Raw genomic sequence first — 27,868 nt, 5'->3', positions numbered from 1 at the left:
GAGGACTTGGCGGGGCAGGAATCTGAGGAGCGGGTGGGCGGGGGGAAATGAGGAGGAATGGCGAGAGGTGATTGGTTGCCCGCGCCTGTCTCATGGAAACGGAAAGGTGGAGGGCGGGGCCAACAGAAGATTGCGGAGGCGGCGAAGGGAGACCCGAGTCCTAAGGCGCATGCGTCCTCCGGCCGTCAGGGTTTCATTATTTTTTTCCTCCCCATCGCCTTCGCCCGGCGCCATTTTGTGCGCTCTTCAGTCACGTCTCGGTCCCATTTCGTTGAGAAGGCTAGAGGTGAAGGGGAGTTGAGAAGCGGCTCCGGCGGAGGCCCGAGATAAACGAAGCCAAGGTAGGTGTGGGTGCGGTGAGGCCTTTTAATGTGTGGTGCTGGAGAGAATGTGACCTCCGTCCGTTGGCTTAAAAACAGCCGTATTTTGTGTGGAGAACGTCGAGGGGCGAGGAGGGCCGCGAACCCCGCGACCGTTACCGCGGAAAACTGCTTCAACGGGCCGAGGTAAACGTTGCTGAGGGGGGCGGGGCTGCGGACCGGAAGCCGAGTGTGACGTCAGGACTTGCGCAGCCGCCAATAAGTGGGCGGGGCTTCCTCTTCCGGGTTTCCCTCGCTCTGATAAACCAGGGGAGTGAAGTTTATCCCCGCGAGGATTTGGAACGCGGGATATTTTTCTCCCACCCTCGTATTTCTTGAAAGTGCTTAATGGCTGTACCTTCCTCGTGCCAAAGGGCCTTGTTGTAGCCCTACTTTGCTATAACGTTTTCAATTTTTTTTGCTCCAGTAGCTACGCTCAGACGCCCGACCTTCCTGCGGCGCTTTTTATGGAGAGGGATATGCATTTGTGGATCAGGGGCGCCGTCGTGAGATCTGCCCAGATGGGCACGTGCGTGAAGGCTGTCCATAAAGCAGCTGGGCCCTGCTCCATTGTGCTTGAACCCCCGTTGGCTGTTAGCTTCCGCTCCCCAATCCATGTATGTCTGCGCCTTTCAACTTAGAATAGTACTTCTGTCGTCTGATGAAGAGGGGCTCTAGCCCACAAAAAGCTTCTGCTGTTGCCTTTCTTAAGCTGTGCAGAATTAAAACATTTTCTATTAAAGACTAGTTGGACTTCCTGTTCAGGATTAATGTTGCGTATTAGCTTTAATAGCACTCTCCTAATCATTTACTCATAAGTATGTGTGGTTAGCCCTGCAGCCAAAAAATTGTCCCAAGCAAAGGACTACTCTCAAGTGTAAATGCTGTATGCTTCTCTCTCCCCACCCTCCCATACAGATAGATATATAGGTATCCATATCTCATACCTTAAGTATGCCATGTGTGAGCCGCTGCTCAATGTGGATTAAGAGATGCTTGTGCTGCAAGGGGCAGCAAGCTGCTTTCTTGTAGTACAGACTTTTTGTGCCTGTGTTCTATTTCTAGTAAATGCAAGTTCCTCAGACATCCTTGTTTTTTAAAGAAAAATCATAGGTAGTTTCTGGTAGGCTGAACAGAAATCTGCAAAAGTCCTCCTATCTTGTTGTCAAAAGGACAATTCTGTATAAACGTGAAGAAGAATTAGGAATTTTGTGCTCTCCATGAACTTGCCAAGTGACGAAAAGAAGGTGGCTTCATAAGAGAGTGCTTTTTGTCATCAGTAGAGTGGAAACTTATGCCATGATTATGAGTAGAGCTTTTTACTGAGGATTATAAGAATAAAATAAAATTTCATGAGGACCTTCAAGTACTAACTTGTCTTAAATCACTTCGGCCCATCTTTTATGTGCTTGTACTCTTTGCACTCTAGATGTCCTTATGAATGCACTGGTTGTTCAGGATGGTAATTCTGGAACTAGGGACAGTGTTCGAAATGCCCATTGTTTTAGGCACATTTTGCGACAGATAATTTCATAAGCGCAAGCAGTTTCTGAGCTCTGGGCGCAGTACTGTGCCTAAGATTTCAGATTAAAACTGCAGAGTGGCAGGAAAGGGAGAACTTTTTCTGCCTCCCCACTTCCAGCTACTTTCTGAAGAGTGGAAAAGAGACCCTGTTAAGAATATTAGGGAGTGAGCAGGGAGAAAGGAACATAATATTTTAGCTGCAGTTCATTCATTTTCAGCTTTGTGTTCTTGTTATTTAAAAAAGTGCACCTAGACATTCTGTTGTTGCATCCATAACATAGGTTTAAGGTGCCATTTAGCTCCTAGCTTTCATATCTCAGTTTCAAACACAGGATAATGCTTTTGCTTTAATAGTCAAATAAAACTAAAACGGTATGAAGTTGGCAACTCGAAAATACATTAAATATGTCTCTTGCATTGTGCATACACACGAAAGCTCATACCAAGAACAAACTTGGTTGGTCTCTAAGGTGCTACTGGAAGGAATTTTTTATTTTGTTTTGACTATTGGTACCTTGGTTCTAGATTCAGGTAGGTAGCTGTGTTGGTCTGATGCAGTCAAAATATATATTAAAAATATTAAAATTTCCAGTAGCACCTTAGAGAACAACTAAGTTTGTTCTTGGTATAAGCTTTCATGTTCATGCACACTCCTTTAGATAAAACCAACTTTAGATATTCAGTGGTACCTTCATTTAAGAACAGCTTAGTTTATGAACAACTTGGATTAAGAACGCTGCAAACCCGGAAGTAGGTGTTTTGTTTTGTGAACTTTGCCTTGGAATAAGAACGTGTTTCACTTCCTGTTGAGTGCGTTCCATTTGTAAATTGAGTCCCCTGCTGCTATGGGAAAGCACGCCTTAGTTTAAGAACTCTTTGGTTTAAGAACGGACTTCTGGAACAGATTAAGTTCATAAACCAAGGTACCACTGTATTGGAGTCTTTGTGGTTTTTCACTTTTTGAAACACTGGGTTTATAGGTGGAAACATTTTGGTTTATGTAGTTAAGTTTGTTTGGGTCACCTTCATTAACTAGCTATTCGGGTTTGCTGTTGCCAGAAGAAATGTGCTGAATATGAAATCATTAATGCCCTATAATTTTGAACAGAGAACATTGCTACTGAGCGGTTTCATCCATTGTATGAAAGGAATTGTTTCTTATGTGGTTGCCTAGAAGTATTTCATATGAGCTTGTGTATATTGTATAATTCACCTTTGTACTTCCACCAGTTTGAACCCCATCTCGTACCCCACTTTTAAGAAGCACTTGTTTGATATTTGCAGGAGGAAATATGCCGGCACCTCCTTCACAATATGTAAATTGTTTCAGTTAAGAAGGATTTGCATATTTGCAAGCCACAGAAATTTATACCAGTTTTCAAATCAACACAAAATAAAACAGTTGTGACATTTACAGAGCATGAGGTAGATATTCTTCATGCTTTTGGGCATAGTCATCTTGTCACCTGTGACACACAAGTTGGAATGGGGTGGAGAGAGGATGTCCTTCCTCCTTTTGTAATTTATTTTAATTCTGCCACCTGTGGCTAACTTGCTAGGTGTTTTATTTTTGTAGGTTGGATACAGAAAATACAGGAATGTTCATGAAACTTTTAAGCAGGGCTCCACAAATTATTGCTGGCCTTAGTAGTGAGCCATTTGTATTGGCCACTGGCTCCCCTCCTACACAGAATCCTCTGGCACCCATGGGGAGGAGCTGGGCCAGCTTTTCACTTACCCTGGACTTTCAACACACTAGGAAAGAGCAAGAGAGATGCTTGTAATATCTTCTAAATGAGGTACTAAAAGAGGCAGGCTCCTTTTTTGTGTGTGCCAGAGAACTTTGAGAGAGAGAGAGTAGAGTCTCTTTCCAACCTGTTATGAAAAAAGAGCCCTTCCCTCGGGTTGTCTGCAAATCATGCAATAATTTGAGAAATGAGGTATTGCATCTTGCTTTTTCCAGGACATCTAGGAATTGCCAGAAAGAGACCATTAGTGACGGCTGGTCACGCCTGACTGTATTTATGGATGCTTGCACTTAACTTACCCAGGACAGTGGTTTTCAAACAGCAGGGCAGTCTCCCTTTAACACATGGAAAGAGAATTTAAAGTCAAAAAGAGATAGAACCTTAAGCCATGTAGAATCTTCCTCCCTAGCAGGCCAAGACATGATGGGCTGAACATCCCGTCAGAAAATCTTCATTGATTCATACTGAGTTTAAGTGGATGACTGAGCTCCCACTTAATTTGGCAGGAGCTTCTCCCTTTTCCTAAAACTGTTACCTTGTTGGAATAGTGTCCCGCATGCAAAGACCTTTGCATGCCATGAGCAGACTGTTGGTTCTGATTTGACAAGGGGGGTAATAGGACAGAATTGATTGAGAAGGGGGTGACAAACTCATACTGAGCTGGGGCCTATAATCTCTTGCACAAAATGCTGACACTTTGTGTCTCTTATTCCTGCAGCAATTTCTTTCTTTGAAACTTAACCCAATGAGACATCAGAGGGACGCGTTCAGCGCGGTGATGACAAATAAACTTGGAGCACCTTGCAAAGGACCCTGGGGTGCCAAAAGGCATGTGATGGAGGATGCTGCTGCCGTTGTGAAGCTGGGCTATCTAACTCAAGAGGAAGATAATCTGCACGGAACATAGGATGAGCAGGACAGCTGAGCGAAGGCTGCTGCACTTCATATGTTGATGCCGGAGACAAGATGGCTGTAAACTACGACTAAGACGGTGGGTCTTAACACTGGCTCTGAATAGTTGATCCTGGCACACACAGCACAGTGTATTTTTTGCATTGTGATTGCAGTTGGGAGAGGCAACACGGCTGCACTGTAGGTAGACCAAATAATCCAGCCATAGATGTTGCCTGCTGGTAGACAGCTATTATCAAAGTGACCCTGCTAGGGTGATGGGTGGGAATGGGGTGTGAACTTCAATCCTTACATAATATGAAAATAATAAAGACCGAACTATCACAATATTATTCTGTGTCTTTTTAAAATAAACTTGGCCATGTGCGGATATTGTGATGATGACCATTAAGGGCTTTTAACTATGTAAAGGTAAAGGGACCCCTGACCATTAGGTCCAGTCACGGACGACTCTGGGGTTGCGGCGCTCATCTCACTTTACTGGCCGAGGGAGCCGGCGTTTGTCCACAGACAGCTTCCGGGTCATGTGGCCAACATGATTAAGCTGCTTTCTGGCGAACCAGAGCAGTGCACAGAAACGCCGTTTACCTTCCTGCCGGAGCGGTACCTATTTATTTACATGCACTTTGCTTTCGAACTGCTAGGTTGGCAGGAGCAGGGACCGAACAATGGGAGCTCACCCCGTTACGGGGATTCGAACCGCCAACCTTCTGATCAGCAAGCCCTAGGCTCTGTGGTTCAACCCACAGCACCACCCGTGTCACGTGTGCCACCTGTGTCCCGTTTTAACTATGTATCGCAAAGCAAATTAGGACTTCATATCGTAGCTCACATGCTGTCCTTCGTGTGGTGAATGCTGTTTGATGTCTCTGTTGGGAGACTCATTTCTGATGCTTTTGGTTTTTGTTACACATGAGCTGTTAAAACAAAACAAAATAAAAAATTCCTTCCAGTAGCACCTTAGAGACCAACTAAGTTTGTTCTTTGTATGAGCTTTCGTGTGCATGCACATTTCTTCAGGTACAGGTCTCTAATGTGCTACTGGAAGGAATTTTTTTATTTTATTTTGTTTTGACTATGGCAGACCAACACAGCTACCTACCTGTAACATGAGCTGTTAAGCAATTAGGGCTTGACTTAGTGAGGTTATTTGTTCTAGCATGTATCTGAATAGGTCTTCATAAACCTGGGAACCAAGAAGGGAAGCTGCATTTTTATTTTCCTCTTCTGTTTTGCCTTTTGTCCCAGTTCTTAAATGAAACAAGGTGTGAGTGTCTGATTTTATTTTAGGGAGGGGGAAGCTAGCTGGGTTGTACACTTCAAAGGAGGTACTTCTCCTTAGAAGTTCAGATGCTCAACTTGGGCAGTTGCCACTATTGGTTGCATCAACTTGTTGGACATCAGTTTATTAAAAAGAAACCTTGGACATTGTACTGACTCCAAGTTTGTGGTACAGAAAGTGGCTACAGTTGAATACAGAAATCCATGCTATTAACCTATGTGTAAAGGTCTTTTTTAAGAAACACGGTGAACACAATGGGAGGATTGAATGGCTTGGTTCACATGTTAGTTGAATTTTCGTTTGGTGTTATGTGAATGAGGCTTGAGCTTGTGTGCTGCCCCCTCCCCTTGCAGGCTTTGATTTCAACCTCCTTATGTCAAACCTTGATTTACTGTTACATTCAGACCAGCAAACTAGTAGATGTGCTTTCCCTCATATTCAAGCCACAATGCCTGAGAGCCCAAGAATCTCTCACAATGCAAAAGCATTAACTGCTGTTGTGTTAGAGGTGAGCCAACTCAATGTGAACCAGCTCCGATGCTGCATTTCATCACAAGACTGCTTTTATTATCATACATTGAATAATAATAATTTATACCCCCGCCTATCTGGCTGAGTTCCCCCAGCCACTCTGGGCGGCTCCAATCGAGTGTTAAAAACAATACATTAAATATTAAAAACTTCCATAAACAGGGCTGCTTTCAGATGTCTTTTAAAAATAGGATAGCTGCTTATTTCCTTGATATCTGATGGGAGGGCTTTCCACAGGGCGGGTGCCATTACCAAGAAGGCCCTCTGTCTGGTTTCCTGTAACCTCACTTCTCGCAAGGAACCACCAGAAGGCCCTCGGTGCTGGATCTCAGTGTCCGGGCTGAACGATGGGGGTGGAGATGCTCCTTCAGGTATACAGGAACGAGGCCATTTAGGACTTTAAAGGTCAGCACCAACACTTTGAAATGTGCTTGGAAACGTACTGGGAGCCAATGCAGATCTCTCAGGACCGGTGTTATATGTTCCCGGCAGCCACTCCTAGTTACCAGTCTAGCTGACGCATTCTGGATTAGTTGTAGTTTCCTGGTCACCTTCAAAGGTAGCCCCACGTAGAGCACATTGCAGTAGTCCAAGCGGGAGATAACCAGAGCATGCACCACTCTGGCGAGACAGTCCGCGGGCAGGTAGGGTCTCAGCCTGCATACCAGATGGAGCTGGTAGACAGCCGCCCTGGACACAGAATTAACCTGCGCCTCTATGGACAGCTGTGAGTCCAAAATGACTCCCAGGCTGCGTTCCTGGTCCTTTAGGGGCACAGTTACCCCATTCAGGACCAGGGAGTCCTCCACACCCACCTGCCCCGTCCCCCCAAAACAGTACAGTCATACCTTGGGTTACGGCCGCTTCAGGTTGCGTGTTTTCTGGTTGCCTCCAACCGTCTCTGTGCACTCACACAGGACATTCACCACCTTCACTGGTTCTGATTTAAAAGAGGTAGAGCTGGGTGTCATCTGCATACTGATATTATATTTAATATCATATAGATATTAAAAAGTAATATCCAAAAGTAGGCTACATTTCTTGCTGCTTTGTAGCACAAAAATATCTTGGGAAAGGCTGCTAAGACTTCATAAAGTACAGTAGTGCCTCGCTAGATGAAAATAATTCGTTCTGCGAGTGTTTTCGTCTAGCGAAGCACCAATGCAAACCGCGGTTTTCGCTAGACGATTTTTTTCCCCCTGTCTTGCGAGGCAGCCCCATTGACAAATTCATCTTGCGGGGCAGCCTTCCGCTAGACGAATGCTTTCGTCTAGCGAGTTTTTCATCTAGCGAGGCATTCTTCTAGCGGGGCACCACTGTAACACTTTTAACCTGCAAAACTTGAGTGTGTCCCACTGTGTGCTAAGGTGAGAAGGAAGCAGCTGAATACATTCCTGTTGCTTGAACACTCCACCATTGCCACCTGCTTTTTTTCTGCCCATAAGAGCTACTATCAATGATGTTTCCAAAGAAAGCAAAAGCAGTTCAGCTCTATAGCAGCTGTTAAATATTTTTTGTCATGCCAGGCGTTCTATGGCTACTTGAGATGGAGATGAACAGTGATTAAGAGATTCCTGGAAAAGCTATGGGTTTCCCTCCAGTTACTGATCTGGCTAAATTGGGCATTAACAGTTTTTAGAAAATTGGAAGTATAGTTTGAACAGATACCTGCTTTTAAAATGCATTTTAAAAGTAATACATCATAAATAATTTATACGCTGCTGCGAATGTTTGGATTATGATAATGTCAAAGGTATAATACTTGTTGCAACCTGAGCATCCCCCCCCCCCATGCAAAACAATCTATCTTGCAAACGGTGATTCAGGCACCTTCCTCCTGTTTTCCCCCAGGTTCTGGTCTCTCAATTGCTGCTGCCTTTCCAAAGCCGTATTCTAGCTCCATAAAGCCAAAACTAGAAGAAAACTTTATACAGTGGTACCTCGGGTTATGTACTTAATTCGTTCCGGAGGTCCGTTCTTAACCTGAAGTGTACTTAACCTGAAGTGTACTTAACCTGAGGTACCACTGTATTACCAGTTGATGCCCTTTAATACAGAAAGCATTGATAATAGAATTGTAGAGAAGGGACAACGAGGATCATCTAGCCCAATCTTCTCTACTAACTGAGCTACAAGAGGGTCTAGACTGGTAATGAAAGCAGTATAGAGAAGAAATAGGCACTGTCAGATGGAGCATTTTACTATAATTTATTGAACCAGGAAACTTAGAATATGGATACTGCCATTTGTGCAGAAGTGTTGGAGCAGAGAGAATGCCTAAGAAAAAAACAAACAGCCAGGCTTTCTAGAATTGTAACTTCTTTTTGCTATTTGTCAGGTGCCTTTCAAGTTGCTTACTGTCCTGTTCCAGAGAGTATTTGGAAATCAGTGCTTTGTTTAATCACCAAGCCATCTGGAAAGGTAAGACAATTTCTCAATATTTGCTAGCTATGTAGTGTGAAGGTTTCCCCCTCTTAATTTGCATGTTGCGTTTTGTGCTTTGTTGTGTCAGAATTGCATAATCATATATGCCGATAGTGAACTCATTCTCCCAAGTGCTAAACCATGGGTCCCCAAACTAAGGCCTGTGGGCAGGATGCGGCCCAATTGCCTTCTAAATGCGGCCCACGGATGGTCCGGGAATCAGCGTGTTTTTACATGAGTAGAATGTGTCCTTTTATTTAAAATGCATCTCTGGGTTATTTGTGGGGCATAAGAATTCCTTCATATTTTTTTTCAAAATATAGTCTGGCCCCCCACAAGGTCTGAGGGGCAGTGGACCCGCCCCCTGCTGAAAAAGTTTGCTGACCCCTGTGCTAAACTTTATGGAGCTAGTGCAACGCACGAAGAAAATCCAATCATAGGCATCCCAATGTGTTTTTTCTCTGTAAAGCTGTGCCTATGTGGAATAAAGACTCTTTCTTCCATCCTCACTGCAAGAAGCAGCAAATGAAAATGGAACTAGACTGATTTTCATTGCTTCTTCTTCTTTTTTTTTTTTTTTGGCTTGTTGGCTGAAACTGGTCTGCTCACTTGGCTTCCCGCTTTCATTGTTGGAGTCTAAGGAAGCAGTTTTCTACGTGTGGTAATAAGCTTTAGCAATGTGGAATGGGCTTGTAAGGAGGTCCCTGGATGCCTGTCAGTGGAATGGTTAGCTAAGAGCCTCATCAGGCAAAGTTGCTAATATTTTTCTGCTTAAATGAGAAACCAAGCATTTTGCACAGAAAAACAATGTCATCTCAGAAGTAGCTCTGCATAGGGTGATTTAAGTTTGGTTGACATCCTACTGGAGGGATGTGACTGCATAATCCCACGCTGCTTGGGAAACACTTAAAAATACCGCATTGTATAGCTTTGTCTACTGCCTTGGTTCAGTGATTTCTTCCTACACTCATAGCTATACAGGACAATCACCAATGGGGATTTTTGGGGGGCGGAAGGGCAGAGAAGTTATGTGAGCTGGTTCTGTTCACACAACCCTTTGATCTTTATCTGTCTACTTGGGTATTAGTATGCAAAATATGCAATTTGCTACTTTTCATCTCCCTGGATATAATTACTATTTTAGGATGACAACTTGTTTCACTTTGATGTTACAAGTCAATATAGCCTTTATTCTTTTTAACTCATGTTAAGATTACAAATAGGGACGCGGGTGGCGCTGTGGGTTAAACCACAGAGCCTAGGGCTTGCCGATCAGAAGGTCGGCTGTTCCACCCAAGCTCAGTAACTCTTCTCTGTATTCTCAGTTTATGCATTCTATTATGTGCAAATAATTCCTTTAATTGTATGGTGTTAGCTATGTACTCTGATTTTTCTCTCTAAAGTTAACAGGATTTTTTATTTCATTTGCCAGTTGGACACAGTATCTTCAAATATTTCCCCAATATTTGTATGTTTGTGTCATTTTAATCTTTTCCTTCAACAGAATTGTGACCGTGACTGTACAGATCCCTGCAGAAACTCCTTCCCAATGCACAGAACCGTGTAAGCTTGTGTGTATGGCCGGAACCATGATGAAACATCAGCTATCTTGCTTGTAGGATTCAGTACATTTGTGTTGACTGCTTGTAATCTGTTCTGAGTCATCTTCGTTAAGCAGAGAACTTTCATTGTATCCAAGCACTGACAGAAATGTCTCAATATGAACATATACTTTAAACACTGATGATTTATGGAATAAAAGCCTATATTATGATTACATTTGGCATCTTTTGTTTACCTTGCACTAGCTAGGAGCTTGGACAAACATGCTTTCTGGATGTTTAAGACTCTAAGGGTTTTGCATTTGGGTCCTAGTGTGAGCACCACAGCTTCTTCTGGTCTTGGTTGCTGCTCCTTTCCAGCTGAAGAGCCGTTTATGGATAAACGAGAGTAGCCATTGAAATTGAATGAGACCTTGGGTCTCCAGCTGTTTTTGGATTACAGTTCCCATCCCTGACCACTGGTCCTGCAAGCTAGGGATGATGGGAGTTGCAGTCCAAAAACAGTTGGAGACCCAAGTTTGGGAAACGCTGGCCTAGACCATCCTTCACTGGCCCTGCTCAGCTTTTGCCTACTTGGAAGGTATCACTGAATTGTGCTGATGCTTCTTATTGTCTGGCTGTGTGTAAATCTGAGGAATATAGCCTACTCTACAAATTTAAGTCTCTATTGTTGCTACTATTTTACTGCTGATCTCTACTACCGACATGTGACTCCTGCACTTGAATGTAGGCTCTTGGGGTGAAGGTTCCCCATATAGAGGTAGAAGCTTGCCCTACATTTCTAAAGAGGTTTCTCATACCTGCTGGATTGTACCTAATAACTCTTCTTTCCAACATATTACGTACAAATTATCTGTAGCACATATATTAAGTGCACTGTGTTGTGAATCACACAGTGCTGGTTTGCATGTGTTTGCTTCCTGATTAGTCACACTAATTTATGACGTAAGCAGGGCTGTGGTTTGGGGATGACATGACTGACATGAGAAAGTGGAAACATGGTCTTGAGTACAGCACTGTAAATACATTGAGGAAGTTTGTTTTTTTGAACAGGAAGTAGTAGTGAGTCAAGTGACACTGCCACTGGCCAGCTGAACTATCATTAATAAACGTTGTGTGGTTCAGCATCTTCCCAGTAGGAAGCTGCAATCATGATTCTACCATAAATTCATAGGTAGAAGTATGATAACTCTTAATTGGTGAAAATGTTTCCTTTCACCTTACTTTTTTATCAATAGATGTAGAAAGTAGGCAAAAAATATCCCACCACTGGCAGCTCCTTCAAGAACTTCAATACAGTGGAACCCCGGGTTGCACACACCCTGGGTTGCAGACGTTCGAGTTAAGAACACCCACAACCCGGAAGCGTTTCCGGAGCACGCGTGACCCCCGGATGCGCAGAAGCGCTCAAATCACACTACTTTTGGGGATTTTTTCATGCGTTCAGGATACGCACGCCCATGTTACACACGGCGACCCAAAACAGATCGCGTGCGTAACCCGGGGTTCCACTGTACTAAATTATTCAACACTAAACAGGATCATGTAAGAAATGCTCCAGTCCATGTACTGATTTGTGTAAATGGTGGTAGAAAGCTGCTGTGGGAGAGAAGAATGTTAAAATAATCCTGTTATTCACAGGGGCAGCTGGGTACACAAGTTGGCTTGGACTGTAGACAAAGTAGATGGAAGAATATGTAGCATCCCATGGCCTCAAAGGCATATGGCTGGCTGCTGGACCACCTGCATCTATGGTCAGTGTAAGTAACTGGCTAAGTATCTGAAATGGGTGGCGCTGTGGTCTAAACCACTGGGTCGGTGGTTCGAATCCCCACAATGGGGTGAGCTCCCGTTGCTCAGTCCCTGCTCCTGCTAGCCTAGCAGTTCAAAAGCACGTCAAAGCGCTGGTAGATAAATAGGTACCGCTCCGGCGGGAAGGTAAACGGCGTTTCCATGCGCTGCTCTGGTTCACCAGAAAGCAGCTTAGTCATGTTGGCCACATGACCCGGAAGCTGTACGCCAGCTCCCTCAGCCAGTAAAGCAAGATGAGCACCACAACCCCAGAGTCGTCCGTGACTGGACTTAATGGTCGGGGGTCCCTTTACGTATCTGAAATATTCATGAATGCCAAGATTGTCACAAAATAGCAAGCTTTTGTATTTTGTGCAGATGTTAATAAGCAAAAGCGGGTGAGTGGGTGAAATGGTGGCTTAATGTGCTGGCTATGGGTTGAAAGCAACTTTCTGGTTTTCTTAGGCCTCCCACTAACAATAGGCTTCTACCAAATTTACCCTGGAGGGTTCTCAGGTGAAATTTTTTTTCCCCCATACTAGCATCCTTGTGTATGCATTGCCATCTAAACAAGTGTAATAAACTGGAAAGTTGAGTAGTTTTTGAACAGCAGCAATCTCAACTGAGCACAAAGTTCTGGTTTCTCAAGAATCTGTGAAAATCTGACTGTAAAATCATAGCATTTTCCAGCCACTGCAAAAATTAGTTGAAAGTGATCACCACTAAAGTACAGCACTACACAAAATACTGCAACAATTTTCTTCTTCCAACCAGGGCTCAGATTATGTTTTCACAACCACCACTCTGTTACATGAAGCCACAAATCTATATCCAACAGCACTAGTCAGATCCCTTGTATTCAAGCATGACCAAGCTTGAGGCTCACTATTTGCCCTCAAGCCATCCCACCTGCTGAATTGGAAGAGGAAAGATAAAGCTTGAGTGTGAAATCTTACTATATAGCAAGTGTGGCTTTTCAGACAGATACCGTATTTTCCGGCGTATAAGACGACCCCCAACTTTTCCAGTTAAAATATAGAGTTTGAGATATACTCAACCGCAGATTCTCCACCCGGCGTATAAGACAACCCCCGACTTTTGAGAAGATTTTCCTGGATTAAAAAGTAGTCTTATATGCCAGAATATACAGTACATATTGTTCATGCTTTATACAAGCTTCTTACATGCTGCATGAGTACTTGCAATCTCACAGCAGCAGTAATCATATCTACTGTAATACAATCCAGACAACAGGAAGATTGGACTGCTAGGTAGGGAGGTTGAATCATAAGCTTGTCCAATGATAGGATACAGCCCCGATATTCTTTGTATGACCAGATATCTGGGCTGCTACCTTCTGACAGGAGGGAGCAGGGTTTGTTTTTTTTCCATTTCTTTAAGGCCTGGATTCAACAGGGCTGAGGAGTGTAGTTCTCTTAGTAATGGGTGCCCAATGTGATTTTAAACTTTAAACAACATACTTTCTCCACACCACCCATGTAATAACCAATTTGCTTTTGGAAATTTCAAAAGCATTTGCTATGTAGCACTGAGGAGGGAAAAGCCACTCGTGGCATTTCAAGACAAGCTGCGAGTCCTCATCAGTGCAAAAAGTTTCTTTGGCTCCTAGCCAGGTATAACTTCCTGTTTTCATTAGGTTCCTCCATCAATCCCTTACTCCCATTGTGCAGAGTTACCTTGTCCTAGCCTTTGGACAAATAATTGATACTCAAATATAAACAGTAATTGGAAAAATTTTTTAGTGCAAGTTGGTCACTCAAAATAGTCTTCCAGCACATACATCATGGCAAATACATACACAGGCCTGTAGTATAGATTAAAACATTTGTTTTAAAGTAACAATGTGTTACATATTTTCATCATCTGATTCATCTTCTTCTTTCAGAGATTCCTGTAGAAATAAAGAGAAAAGATCAGGTCCTACTGCTTCCTTGCTAACAGACACCAATCTACATGTTATACATACACCAGGAATCTAGCTGTCCACACAATTTGTGGAATTAAATAGCTGACATTTTATACCTACTTTACATAAAAGTACACAAATTCTACAGCAGCCTGCACCATCACTTCTCCACTTAAAGGTAACTGGTATTTTAAGACCCAACAGTTTCTGGACCTGATTATCTTTTTGTAAACCAAAATTACTTAAGAGGAATTCGAAGAGATGTTTTCCTTCCAGGAATGTAAGCAGAAGGTTCTCAGTTCAATCTCTGGCATCTCCAGGTATGGCTGGGAACATTCCCTGCCTGAAATCTGGACAGCTACTGCCAGCTGGAGTAGACTACTGAGCAAGATGTACCAATATATGATGTCTAATGCAGCTTCCTATGTACAACAGCCAGTGAAGTTCCAGTACTTACCTTAGCGTATTTCTCTGCTTCTTCCTTAATGTCTTTTGGGACAATTTCATGTTTTCCCTTGGTTACTATGAATTAAAGAGGAAATTTTTGTTTATTTTTTTAGAATGCAAACCTATCTTCTAAGTTTGAAGCAAAGGCAGCGTCATATACAAATATGCCACAAACTCATTTTGTGGTACTGTTTTCTGAAAAACAGTATGGGCTACAGTCATACAGTAGAATCATAGAGTTGGAAGAGACCACAAGGGCCATCCAGACTTGTTAAAACCAACAGACCTTAGTGATGGCTTGTCATTTCAATGGATCTACTCCTGAGCAGACTTGTTGTATACAGCCATGTTATTTAGAATATGTACCCCCATACAATGGCACATGTCTTCAATTTTAAGTCAAGGATGGGGAACCAAAGACCCGAAAGATGTTGGCCTCCAACCTCCAACAACCCCTGCCACTAGTCAGGGATGATGTGAGTTAGAGGCTGGCAGCATCTGGAGGGACACAGGTTCATTGTTTTAGATACGTTGTTAATTAAGGATAAATCACAGCAAGTTACAAAATTAACTATTTTCATAAAGCAGCAAACAGTAATGAAGAGAAGATTTGAACGATACATTACTTTCTCCAACCCAACTGAGTTCAAGTTCAAAAGCTTTGTCTTTTACTTCATCATGGACTATGTAGATTCTAGAAAAAGTAAACACAGAAAAAGTAGTTATTCCAAGTATCTATCAAGAAGTATAGTAGGAACCCACTTACAGCTTTGGGATGGGAGGAGCTCAATAGTAAAGAGTTTTTACATACATTCAGAAGAGAACATATGCTCAGAAACTTTAAACATACATGTCACAATTTCAGGACACCTAAAAATCACATGAAAACTCTAGCTCCTCTGTTACTTACTGAGATAAAATGCTTCTAAAAGGGTCCTCTTTTAGAATTATTTGGCATGATTAAATTGCTGTTAGTGTTTAAAGAAAGCTGCACACAATTCCATCATTTCCTGCCTCTTCATTCCTCCCTTTGCACAAGCGGTAAAATAAGCCAGGATTCAGCACTTGAAACATAGCTTCCCATGGCTTGTAAACAAGTCAGGATTAGATGGAAGTTTTAATCAAGGAAGAAGTGAAGCTGAATGCACAACACTTATGCAATAAGCCAGGATTTTTTGTTTAGCATTGCACGTGGAATGGATCACCTATCAAAAGCTGAATCCACCCTCCAAATAGAAAGTTCACTCAAAATTTCAACATCTAAATAATTCATCCCTTAGCTATGTAGACTTTCACACAAAAATATGAAATTATGTGAAATGCATAGCCTTAAAGTAGTTTGAAATCAAATAGGGTCATAATATGGATGTAAACAGAAAGTCCATTTTATCTGAACTTCTAGATCCCAGCCCATCATCCAAAGACAATTCAATGTAAGAACTGCCCCAGTGAATCAACCCAAACCAACATTGTAAGAAACTTACATTTTTGCAACTTCTTTAACAACATCACGGCAAGTCATATCTTTCATCTGTGGATATACAAATACCGTGAGCATTTTAATCACATACTATTGTGTTTACTGTGTTCTCAAATAAAGCTCACAAACCCAATGCACTATAGTTAAGTGTGAAATAAATTCTATCTAGATTCTCGGGAAGCTCATTTCTGAACCAATCTAATTCCTGAAGAACCAAGATTATATCTACACACATCCTTTTGTTAATCACAAAGCTCTTGGAAGGTCAAGTTTGAACTGCTGACAGCAGTCCAGTATTTCACTGAGAAGGCAACACTAAATTGTTTCAGAGACACCTGGGATGTTTGTTTAGAAGCTAAGTCACAAGGCTCCTTACCTGGAGCTTTTCAATCTCTGTCTTTGCAGCTTGTCTTGCTTTCCCAATGGCACATCCCCAATAACCCTGTAAATGCAACAGGTACAACTTTAAATCAAACAATATCTGTAAGTATTGCAAACGTTTTACAGTGTTGGAATGTCACAAACAAATGCATGCATGTGCCTTACCAAACAGCAGTGCAGTCCTAACCTTAATTCAGACGAAGTTCATACTGTGTCAGTCCCATTCCAGAGACCTGCACAAGTATACTGAACATCTGGCGATCTTCTGGACCAGGGACCAGTAAGCAGCCCAATACCAACCACCAGCTGCTCCCCGCTGCCCCAATCACTCTAAACAAGAGTCACACAACTGCCTATCTACTAACTGCTCTCCACCTATGAAGATTTAACTCACGTATGAAACGCCTGATGGGTCTATCATGTATAGCTGAGCACCTTCATCATCACCATCATAGGAACCCAACATGAAGCTGGAAATGTAAAAGATTTTGTTAAAGAGGAACTGCCAGACAGGGAATAAATGACAAGAGGTCTGCAATCCTACAAACACTTAATGGGAAGTACCGTATTTTCCGGCGTATAAGACGACCCCCAACTTTTCCAGTTAAAATATAGAGTTTGAGATATACTCGACCGCATATTCTCCACCCGGCGTATAAGACGACTCCCGACTTTTGAGAAGATTTTCCTGGATTAAAAAGTAGTCTTATACGCCAGAATATACAGTACCACTGAACTTCCGAGTAAGCAATTGAAATCAGCTGCACAAGCCCCAGCCCATGACTAACACAGAGGTGTCACTATTGGGATGGGAAACTTCTGTACTTGCCACCCTATTTTGTAATGTACCATTGGGTTCATATTTAACTACTGTAACTTGCCTACCATAGGCATCACTTTGCCAAATGGTAAATATACGGTAGTTCTACCACACTTCTCTTCACTCAGATAACACTGGAAAAGCTCTGTTCGTGGCAGAACAGCACAAATAAATATCTCCCCAGATGATTACATGTGGACTACGTCATGATGAGAATGGTTGCCTAAGAACATGGGACCTTAAGGTATGTTTTGCTGACCTATGGATACTTGTTAAGATTCCCAATATTTTTTTTAGCTTCTAGCATACCCAGAATTTTAATAGAAAGGTTAAGATGTCCAATATTTGTTATTCCAAATCAGAACTTGATTTAAATAAGGTATGCATATACTTCTAGGGGAAGGTCACATACTGAGGAGAGAATAGAATTTAACCTATTCTTACTAGCGAACTGTGAATATATTGGGTTGGATCCAGAATTGCTTGGAGTGGAACTCTTAACTGGACGCTCCCTTGGGCAGAGGAAAAACAGGCATTTTCTGACAATTCCCCTTACCATGCAGTCCCTCAATGCCTCCAAAAGTCTGCTCTGGAGGGTTGGCAAGCCCACAAAAACAATGTGAGAGAAAAAACTGGGCAGAAATCATTTTTAAAGCCTTTAAAAAAACAACAAACTGCTCTTCAGCCAATAGAGACTTTCAGAGTCAGCCATAAAAAATTATCTCCATCCAGAAGAAGTTTCAGTTGGATCCAATGCAGACAAACAGAAAGAGTGGAACAGCAGGTCTGGATCCAAGCCACTGAATATTCTTAGTAATGCTGATAGGAAAGAATTTGGATAAAACACACCATGACACATTTTGAATATAATCCAACAGAACCCAGAGGAGGGTTTTTGAAGGGTTATTTCCCCTTGAGGAAGGACTCTGTCAAAACATGCCTGGCTTCACTCTCCATCTAGCACCAGGTTGTGTTTTTCCTTGCCCCTCCCCTTTTGGCTGATGCTTTCCATTTCTTTTTCACTCTTAAGCAGTCTTGGTGGATTTTTAAAACAGATTGTGTTAAGTAAGCAATCCAGATTTCCAAGTGCAAGCAGCAAGAGTGCATTCCTTAGATCTGGAGCTCTTGCCTTCTGAAACTTGCAAGAATCCAGCAGAGCATCTTCACTTGATTATTACCCTTGTTTGTGCATTTAGTGCTCAAGAGATAAAGGCTTTTAAATATTGTTTTACAAATGTATTTTTCTCATATACAAACACACATTTTAAGTTACTATCTGGTCTGAACTCTGGTTGGCAAGTGTGTTGTGAATTGCAGTATAAATGAATAAAGGCTCTTACCTGCAACCAAAAGGTCTGACAGCACTGTACAGAGTATAGGCGTGTACATACATAGCCACTCTGTCTGCAAGATGCTGTTGGGGAGGAGGGAAGAATGGTAAGAGCACTGGAAATATTTTTAAGTAAGTTTCCTGCAAAACATCTGAAGCATACTGTGCTTTTCATAAGTTCCATACGGATAGAAGCAAAAAGAAACAAAGCTCCTTACTTTCAATGGAATATTATAACCATAGTTGGATCTGAAATTAGAAGCTTCTTCTCTTGCTATGTCAGCCAAAGAACGGGCATCAGCCAGGAGTCCTGCGACTGCCTGAAATAAACACCAGCCATCTTAGAACAAAAATCAAAACAGAAATTTGAGTCAACATACCACACTCCCCATGTATCACTCTGGTATTATCCTTTACAACAGACACATGATTGCCAGGCACATGTTTCCAGAACTGGTCAAACTAGTGTTTCCACCCTTACAAGTTTACGCCTCCAGCTTTCCTTCCTGGTTACAAGCTAAAAGTTACCAGTGGCTTATCCAAGAGGCCATTTGACAGGGGGATAAGCCTCAGCACGTGCTAAACGGCAATGGATGCTCTAAGATACTGAGGACCAACTCACCATTCCAACATGTCGATCAACATTAAAGAGGCGTTTATTGGATCCTTCTTCGTACAGTTTGGACAGAACTAATTTTTCGACTCCAAAGACTACACCATCTTTACACCGTATCCCAATTGCTGTACTGAAAAAAAAAGTTACGATACAGTAATCAGTTAAAAGTATTTATTGCTAGGACTTTTCGGTCGCATTTTCAATCAGAAGGTGCTCAAGGAAAAACAGGTTAACAGTTCTTTAAAAAACATCAATAAAAACCAACCTAATTAATTTAAAAAACAAACAACATGACTAATCTACAATAAACGCTATCTGCAAGTGAAGAAAACAAGCCCAGTTCAGGAAAGGCCTGCACATGACGCTTACAAGAGAACCACAAGGTATATTATATGGCTTTGGAACTAAAATATTAGAGATTAATATTTATCCACATTTTCATCTTTTTAGGACAGTACTGGATCAAGATAAAAAGCTACTACTATCAAATACAGTAGAGGAAACATACACATGTACTATGGAAGGAATTCAACATCAAGCTAAGGCAATTGTTCTGTTAGGTCACACACGTTGACTTTCTAGTCAGAACACCCAACCCTCTCATTACCCCCCCCCCACTGTTCTCGGGGTTCCAACAACTCCCACAGAGCTAATAGGGTGGGGGCAGAGGAAAGAGGGAAAGCCTGGTTAAACAAGTTGAAGTCCTGGAGCAGGGCTTCCACTGATGGGACACATTACTTGAATCCTATCCATTTTGACAGAACTTCAACTTAGTATAGCACTAACATTTTGAACCACCAATGCAGCATGTGTTAGCTTGCCTACTACAGTGGTAACTCGAGTTACAGATGCTTCAGGTTACAGACTCCGCTATCCCAGAAATAGTACCTCAGGTTAAGAACTTTACTTCAGGATGAGACTAGAAATCGCACGCTGGTGGCACGGCAGCAGCGGGAGGCCCCATTAGCTAAAGTGGTACCTCAGGTTAAGAACAGTTTCAGGTTAACAACGGACCTACAGAACAAATTAAGTTCTTAACCCGAGGTACCACTGCATGTGCAACCTCACTGCACTGCTTTAAAAAAGCTTCCTCCTTATGGCATGAAAATATAGCCTAAATGAAACAATACATTTCAAAGACATTAATTTACTAAGAAAATTATATGTGTATACACTGACTTCAACAATATCCAAACTTTTTAAAGCTAATTAAAGTTTTACACCACCATGCAACTTTTTAAAAAATAATCCAATTGAATGAATTTTATAGCTGTCAGCTGCAGTCCTAGGCACACTTCCATGTGAATATGTTAAGTATCTCTGAGGAAACATGCACAGACTGGGCTTTAGATGAAAGTTGGTGCGAATGAAATTAGTTTGACTAACTGCTATCACGTCATGTATCTGCCAAGGCTGAACAATGAAAAAGCAGCAATCCTGTTCCTATAGAGGTTCAGAGCAAAACATTGGTTAATTTTAATGAAAACAGAGGCTTCACACTATGACTTACCTCGGAGTAAAAATGTATAATGGCAGGCTGTAAGGCTAATAGAAAATGTAATAGAAAATATATTTGTCTGACGCTGTACAACAGGAGTGGGGAAGTGTACATGGCTAATGGGCTGGATCCTTCAGTAGTCCACGCCCTGTAGATCAACTTTGACCTATCAATCAGATGTCAGAGTAATGTCAGGTGACAACTTCAGAGGGGCTCAGTGTAACCGCCAATCAGCTGCTGAAGCAAGCTCTTCTGGAGTCCATTTGTGGGCACAGTTCAGGTTCAAAATGTGCCTGCAAACAAAGCAGGGCTTGCACAAATAGTGCTCATTTTAAGCCCCAATTGTTGCCTTGGATCTGTGTTCTTACCTGCTCATACCCATCATATATGATGGCAGAGGGTCACTATTTGTGGAAGATTGTCTCAGGGACCACATGCCAGGCCTCATTAGGCCTGTGAACTGGACAATTCCCAATCCACTAAGGATAATCCACTGCCAGTCAAAGGAGGCTATACTGGGGTATATTGTCTAGTGGCATGATGCAGTACAGTGGTGCCCCGCTAGACGAAAATAATTCGTTCTGCGAGTATTTTCGTCTAGCGGGTTTTTCGTCTAGCAAAGCGGCAATGCAAACCGCGGTTTTCGCTAGACAATTTTTTTTTTCGTCTTACAAGGCAGCCCCATAGACAAATTCGTCTTGCGGGGCAGCCTTCCGCTAGACGAATGCTTTCGTCTAGCGAGTTTTTCATCTAGCGAGGCATTCGTCTAGCAGGGCCCCACTGTATAAAGCAATTTCATTTGTAAGTTGTACTGTTTAGTCTCTACAAAAGTCGAAACAAAATAGCTGGGAGAGGAGGGAAAACGTGAAATGTGATTTAAAAGATGTGCACCCTTTAAATTGGCAGACCAACACGGCTACCCACCTGTAACTGTCTCTACAAAAGTGTTATTTTTAACATTAACTTGTATATCAGGTTTTTGGTCAGTTTAAAAAGAGGTTTTTTTAACAAACAAACAACAGGTCTTACTCTTACCTGCTATTCTCCACAGCTTTCATAGCATATTCTACTTGAAATACTCTGCCATCTGGAGAAAATGTAGATGCTGACAAGTCATACTGCAAAAGAGAAGCATACATTTGTAGCTTTTTTTCCAAAGAACAGCAAGAGGCAGTAGAACTGGGATTTCTTAGTCAATTTCACTGCATGCCTCACTGTATAAATAAGGTGTGTTGCTCTCCTACTATAAAAACAATCTCTAAATTTGCACATTTCTCAAACTATGAATATTTGTCTTATTTAATTTAAACATATATTCCACTTACGGTTACTGCAATAGATAGAATACAAATAAAAATCAGTTAAAACTATGTATTTTATGATTTACACATGAAACAAATGCAATAATGGAAGAAATCATTCTGCCCAATAATTGAAAATCTGGGGGCAACGGCCTATAGAAAGCCAACTTCTAATTCCAAGAACATTTACTGAGCACTGAGTCCCACAAAGTTCAAAATTAGGGTTGCAGCTTTAGAGAACTAAGCTCCTATGTAGCCAACAATTGCTGGGTCTGACCAACAGCTTAACATTTGTAGGCTCTCTTATATGGAAAGAGAAAGAAAAAGATGTTTGAAATATATGCATACTGAAGCAAATAAATATTCATGTTTGAAATAAAAATAGAATGTATGTTTTGTGTAATTTTTTGTTGTCACTCTCACATAAATTAAGAGCAAGCAATAATTATTAAGTGCACATACCGTGCACTATTTTCTGAAATTGCAAAGCATTATATTGGGACATACCCTTAGAAGTGGCACAATATGATTCAAACAATTCATTAAATACTTTGTATATTTAGGAAATGTCTGAAAATGCCAATGATTTAAGTTGTGTTTTTTCATGTTGTCATTTATAAACTACCTTGATTTTATTAAAACAATCCACACTGTACTATAAACCAATAGCCTTCCAGAACAGCCAAGAAAGCACAATAAGCTGTTCCACAATAACATCTAGTCACACTGGACAGTTTGCATCACCTCATGCTTCAAGAACCCCATCCCCATAAAAGGGAGTTCCTGAAGCAGAGTAAGGGTAGGAAAACTTGCAGTGCAATAACACAAGTCTGCATCTGACATTACAGGGAAGAAAAACAGGCAGTATGGGGCTGCTGTTTTCTGCTGCAGCCCAAGTAACATGAAGGCCTAATTCCAGCCTTAGAGGATCACTGAGGCAATGACCTCTGTTGTTATCTTAGACACTTCACAGTATAGTACAGAAATCAGGCATTTGTTTGGAGGGTGTTTATTCCTCCTTTGAGACCTATCAATTATTGGATGACAAAATAAATATATTGTCTGTTCACCCGTCTTCAGCAAGCATGATAGCAGACCACCAACATTTACCAACCAGCCTATGCTATGGTTTATACCACAATGCATACAAATACAGAGGCAGGTGAATAAGGCTGCCTCCTGGGTTTTGTTATTTGGAAATAAATGCATATTGTTTTAATTAATTATATTTATAATATGCATATATTGTTTGTTGCCTTTGAGAGCTCCATTCTCTTTTTCTTCTGCGGAGCTAATTTGGTTATGGTACCAGGTGTAGAAACTCATAGTGACTTGGACGAGTCAACAGCTACCTCTCCTGGCCAACCAAGAACTGCAGTGACTTTCTTCCATTTCAACTTTTCATCTTAAAAGACCATTTCACACATTATACAATGGAAAATCCAGGTCATTATTTCAGGTGTTGGGTGTGGATGTTAATTCATATATTTTTTTGTAAGTTCATACTAATGTACAAGCTTCTCAACTGCTAGGTTGGCATGAGCTGGGACAGAGCAACAGGAGTTTGGTACGTTTCCACCCACTTCAAGAAAGCCAGATCCTTAATGATCCTTTAATGTTATATAAAATACAAAAATATATTTTTAGCCATCTACTTTCCTTTTCTTAAAACAATTCCAGATAAGGATTGTGTCAGCATTGATCAGCACTAAAAGCAACCCCTGCTTTTGACCAGGATAGACTGCACTCCAGGACCCTTGATTAGGAACTCTTCCAATGTGACCAATCCCATGTGTTACAGTTGATGGTGCCACTTGCAACCTGCCCCTTCTGCAGGGATCAGTTGTACTTTCAGGTGCCCAATCAGAACTTAAAAGGCACCCTGCTTGCCAGGCAAAAATCAAAAGAGCACTTCTTTAAGGCTCCTGGTTGGTGTCAGCTGATTTCAAACAGGCCCCATCCCTGTTGAACTTCCCAAATACTTAAAAAAAATATCCAGTAAAATTAACTGACTTCTGATTTTTATGTTCATCGAGGGTTTTTTGTGTACACCGTTTAGAGACATTGTGATTAAGTGGTTTATAAATTGATGATAATAGTAATTTTAATGACTCCACACAAGGTCTTGTACATACAAGTTTGATTGTATTTCTGCGCCTCTTTCCTAACACATGAATCCCAAAACGGCTTACAAACAAGCAACAACATAACAAAACCTCACAAGCACAGCATAAATCATAAAATAATTAACGAAACATCATCTATAAAACACTTAGCAAAGCAGCAACTAAGAAATGGGCTAAACATCACAATTATAGCGTCAAGTCCTATTATATAAACATTTATAATCCATAAAACGATATGACCTTTTGTATGGAGCAAGTTGGCGTTTGGTGGGGGGGGGGAGGACTTAGCGGGCCAATTTAGACCCTTGCCACGGGAAACACTGGCTCACAGAGCAGAGAGTCTCCCTGCCGCTAATTTAAAGGATGCACATCTTTTAAATCACATTTCACGTTTTCCCTCCTCTCCCAGCTTCTCCCCAAAAGGCCTTTTGCTTTCGGTTTCCCCAAAGTGACTCAGCAGCAGTAGCAGAGTCCTCCCCCCCCCGCGCACGTGACGTCACACGCCTCTCCTCACAGACCCCCTTTTGCGACAGAGTCCGCTGAGGGGAAAGAAGGCCGCCCTTTCTTCCTGCCTCGCCCGCATTCCGAGCCCCCGAACCCCTCAGGGTCCTCGCCCAGAGACGGCGCTCCCCCGCCGCCGCCGCCGCCTGCTGCTTCCCTTTCCCCTCAGGGGTCACTCACCCCGGTGCCGATGGAACTCATGGCGGCGGAGAGCCGAAAGCCGAAAGCCCAGTTTCCTCCGCCTCCTCGACAGCCGGCCTGCTTGCCTTTCCCCTTCGCCTCCCCAGACCCCTCAGGCAGCCACCCGCTCGCGCTTCTCACCCACCGCTCAACAACGCGCCCGCCCGTTGGACGGGCACTCCGCGCTCCTGGCCAATGGCCTTTCACGCTGGTGCTTTGCGGCCGGAGGGCGGAGCCACGAACGCGTTGCGTGCGCGCCCGTAGAAAGAGCGCCGAGTCACTGCAGGAAAGGGCGGAGCGCACACGCTCGTCAGAAGCGGGGGAGAGAGAAACGGATGGAGTATGCAGCGGTGGTTCAAGTAGACCAACAACCCTTCTGGGAAACCAGTTTGCGCAGTGCCCGGCTAGCTCAGTCGGTAGAGCATGGGACTCTTAATCCCAGGGTCGTGGGTTCGAGCCCCACGTTGGGCGCGTTGTGTTTTTTTTTAATTTTGTGGTTTGTTAGTTTGTTTATCTACAAAATAAATGCATGCAAAATAAAACCCCTTGAGCAGATTTAAAAGAAGAGTCAACCTACTGGAATTTTGCAAACACACAGTACTCCCTGGGGACTGCATCTATTCGTTCCTAAAGAATGAGGGAAAGCATGCTTCCTTTTTAAATGACAGGCATTGCAATAGGTGCCCCCCACAGAGCTGTTCTTGCTACTGAAAATCTGATAAAACAGAACTTACGTCTACTCCTACTCCCAGGCAAACCTACATAGGATTGCAACCTTAAAAGAGAAGCACATGGGGTGAAAGAGATTAAGTAAAATGTGTTTTGAATCAATAACGATTTGAATTTATAGGAATTCATAGGGAGAGAAGGGAAAAGTAACATATACTTCATGCACACCAAACTGTGCTATAAAGAATGGGTACTGTTCCTCAATATACCTCATTATTTGTACTGTATAATCAGTGCAACCACACCAAATGGCATAAATGCTGTGTTTCTTTTAGCCTCCTGCTACTTTTATTTCTTGTGTCAGTTTCCCCAATAATGCAGTTTGCCAAATTCACAGGGTGAAAAAGTTTCCCCACCCCTGGTTTAAAATATTTTTGTGGCTGTTTTCCATAGCTCAGAGTGTAGCCTTTTTTGCCCTGGATACACGTTGCACCCTCATGAAGAGACGAAGGAGTCAAGACGACACCATGGTTGTAAAGAGAAAGAGTTTATTCTGACTGCCTAGGACAGCAGAAGGCACTTGCGTGCTTGCACACTGCAAGTCCACCGAGCATCAGTTACACACAGTTTATATATCCTTTAGACCCCTCATTCCCCCTCCCCAGGAATCTTGTACGTCACACCATTAGTACCATCCTTGAAAATTCCTGTTCTTGCAATCTTATCTTTAAGCCAAAAGGTCACTTGGTTTTGAGTTCGCTCCTGGTGTCTGCCTGTCTCCATATGGGCTTCAGACAAACCATCTATCAAGGACTTATCTTGTCTGTGGCTTAGACAGCCCTTACTCCCTGTGTAATGTTCACATTCCACTGTTATCTTTAGGTACTAGTCACAGCCATTCCTATCTCCCTGAGTGGGCCCCTCTTGATCTCTTCCTTTCCTGGCTTAATATGCCAGTAAGGAATGTACCAAGAGCAAGTTGCACAAAGAGAGCTTTAGAAAAAAAAACAACAACTAAATATTATGCCAATAACATAATATAAATGACCAAAAAATAATATGAAACAAACAGGTAAAAGGTAAATATCAGATAAAATGACTTATCTCAAAGAGAGCTTACAGGAAAAAGCAAAATATAAAATAATATGAAGCAAACAGGCAAAAGCTACATATCAGATAAAAGGACATATCACAAAGAGAGCTTACAGAAAAGCAAAATATAAAATATATAATGTGAAGAAAACAGGCAAAAGCCAATTATCAGACAAAAGAACTTATCACAAAGAGAGCTTACTGGAAAGGCAAAATAACTTTTAGAAGGGGCTTGCCTAAAGAAAAGGAAAGTCAATTTCTTAAAGGCTTTAAAAGGGAGAAGAGAGAGGGTAAGAAGGGGGGGGGCTTTAAGAGGGGATATGAAAAGGACTTAAAAAGAAGATCAAGCTGTCCTATAGGCTTCTAATAGGAATAAAGGACTCACTTGTACAGAGAGGAGGAGGTAGATTTTCAGTCCAGTAAATCCAGAGAAGCTGAAAAGACTTTCTCTCACTCTCTCCCTTCAGAGAGGTTTGAGAAAAGGCTGACTTTCAGTGAGAGCTCAGCTTTGAGTCTCTAGCAATGCCAGTTATAATATAAAAAAAAATCTTTCCCTTCAGAGAAGCTAGGAGCACTGATCCAGAAGGGGCCTCCGTGTCACGCAGACCCAGGAGAGAAAGAGATAAAGACTTTCCCTTCAAAAAAAACTAGGAGCGCTGGGGCCTCCGTGTCACGCAGACCCAGGAGAGAAAGAGATAAAGACTTTCCCTTCAGAAAAAGCTAGGAGCGCTGGGGCCTCCCCGTGCCTTGCAGAACCAGGAGAGATAGATAAGGTGAGGAGTAAGTAAGAGTAAGGGGATTAGGGACCCACTTAACTGCTCACTGTAATTCAAAGTATGTCAGTAAGAATGTATGAACCAGAGGTAGAGTGTTGGCACAGAAAACTCAGTTAAAAAAACTCATATAGGTCTTATAGCTAAATATCAAGTGTTCTTTGCAAGTTATGCAGAGAAGTTATAAAACTAAATTAAAAGACTAGAATAAAACTAGAAAATTAAATTCTCCCTCTTCATTCCCTCCTTTTCTTTTGGACAGCCTTACGGCTCGTCCTTGGGAAATGACCGATAGTCTCTGGCAAGGGCAATAAGCTGAGGGCGGAGAGTCCGTGACACAACCCTTTGACTCATAACCTGCACGCATTGCATCAAGCAGGGAATACAAAGACATAGAAGCAATAAAATAGCAAGGGGGCCTGCTAACATAATGAAAATACCCTTGAACCATCCCTGGTTGGGCAACCAATCTGTCAGCCAACTCATGTCCCATCCATTCCATGTCTGCACTGGTACATGAGCTGTTTTTCAATGGGTGGTTGCTATGTTGCGTATCGCCTCCCCATGGTTGGATATGTTAAAACAGCAGGCTCC

At 42.2% G+C, this 27,868-nt stretch overlaps 1 protein-coding gene, 1 long non-coding RNA gene and 1 other non-coding gene across 4 annotated transcripts; 2 read left to right on the top strand and 1 right to left on the bottom strand.

Annotated features, from left to right (window-relative positions):
* Positions 1 to 55: 55 nt before the first annotated feature.
* On the top strand, positions 56 to 10,557 carry LOC117058704. Of its 2 annotated transcripts, XR_004427878.1 has the most exons (5): positions 56 to 341; positions 790 to 976; positions 4,350 to 4,622; positions 8,695 to 8,777; positions 10,285 to 10,557. It is a non-coding gene; the product is annotated as an uncharacterized LOC117058704 (long non-coding RNA). The 2 variants fall into 2 exon arrangements; XR_004427872.1 differs by lacking the exon at positions 790 to 976.
* Positions 10,558 to 13,869: 3,312 nt separating this feature from the next.
* Positions 13,870 to 24,846, bottom strand: PSMA3 (proteasome 20S subunit alpha 3). The gene is made up of 11 exons (XM_033169956.1): positions 24,741 to 24,846; positions 21,668 to 21,750; positions 19,141 to 19,264; positions 18,737 to 18,838; positions 18,529 to 18,602; positions 16,763 to 16,838; positions 16,364 to 16,429; positions 15,992 to 16,038; positions 15,134 to 15,201; positions 14,518 to 14,582; positions 13,870 to 14,045 (listed from the first exon to the last, which is right to left on the bottom strand). Exons 1-11 carry the CDS (start codon positions 24,759 to 24,761, stop codon positions 14,001 to 14,003), a joined length of 771 nt encoding a protein of 256 aa, XP_033025847.1. The 5' UTR covers positions 24,762 to 24,846; the 3' UTR covers positions 13,870 to 14,000.
* A 292-nt stretch (positions 24,847 to 25,138) lies between these two features.
* On the top strand, positions 25,139 to 25,211 carry TRNAK-CUU. Its single transcript has one exon. It is a non-coding gene; the product is annotated as a tRNA-Lys (tRNA).
* The last annotated feature ends 2,657 nt before the right edge of the window (positions 25,212 to 27,868 follow it).

Source organism: Lacerta agilis, chromosome 1, assembly GCF_009819535.1.
Source record: "Lacerta agilis isolate rLacAgi1 chromosome 1, rLacAgi1.pri, whole genome shotgun sequence".
In the NCBI taxonomy this organism is placed as follows: domain Eukaryota; kingdom Metazoa; phylum Chordata; class Lepidosauria; order Squamata; family Lacertidae; genus Lacerta; species Lacerta agilis.
Note: the sequence above shows the minus strand (reverse complement) of the source record. Positions and strands in the feature narration are given on the sequence as shown.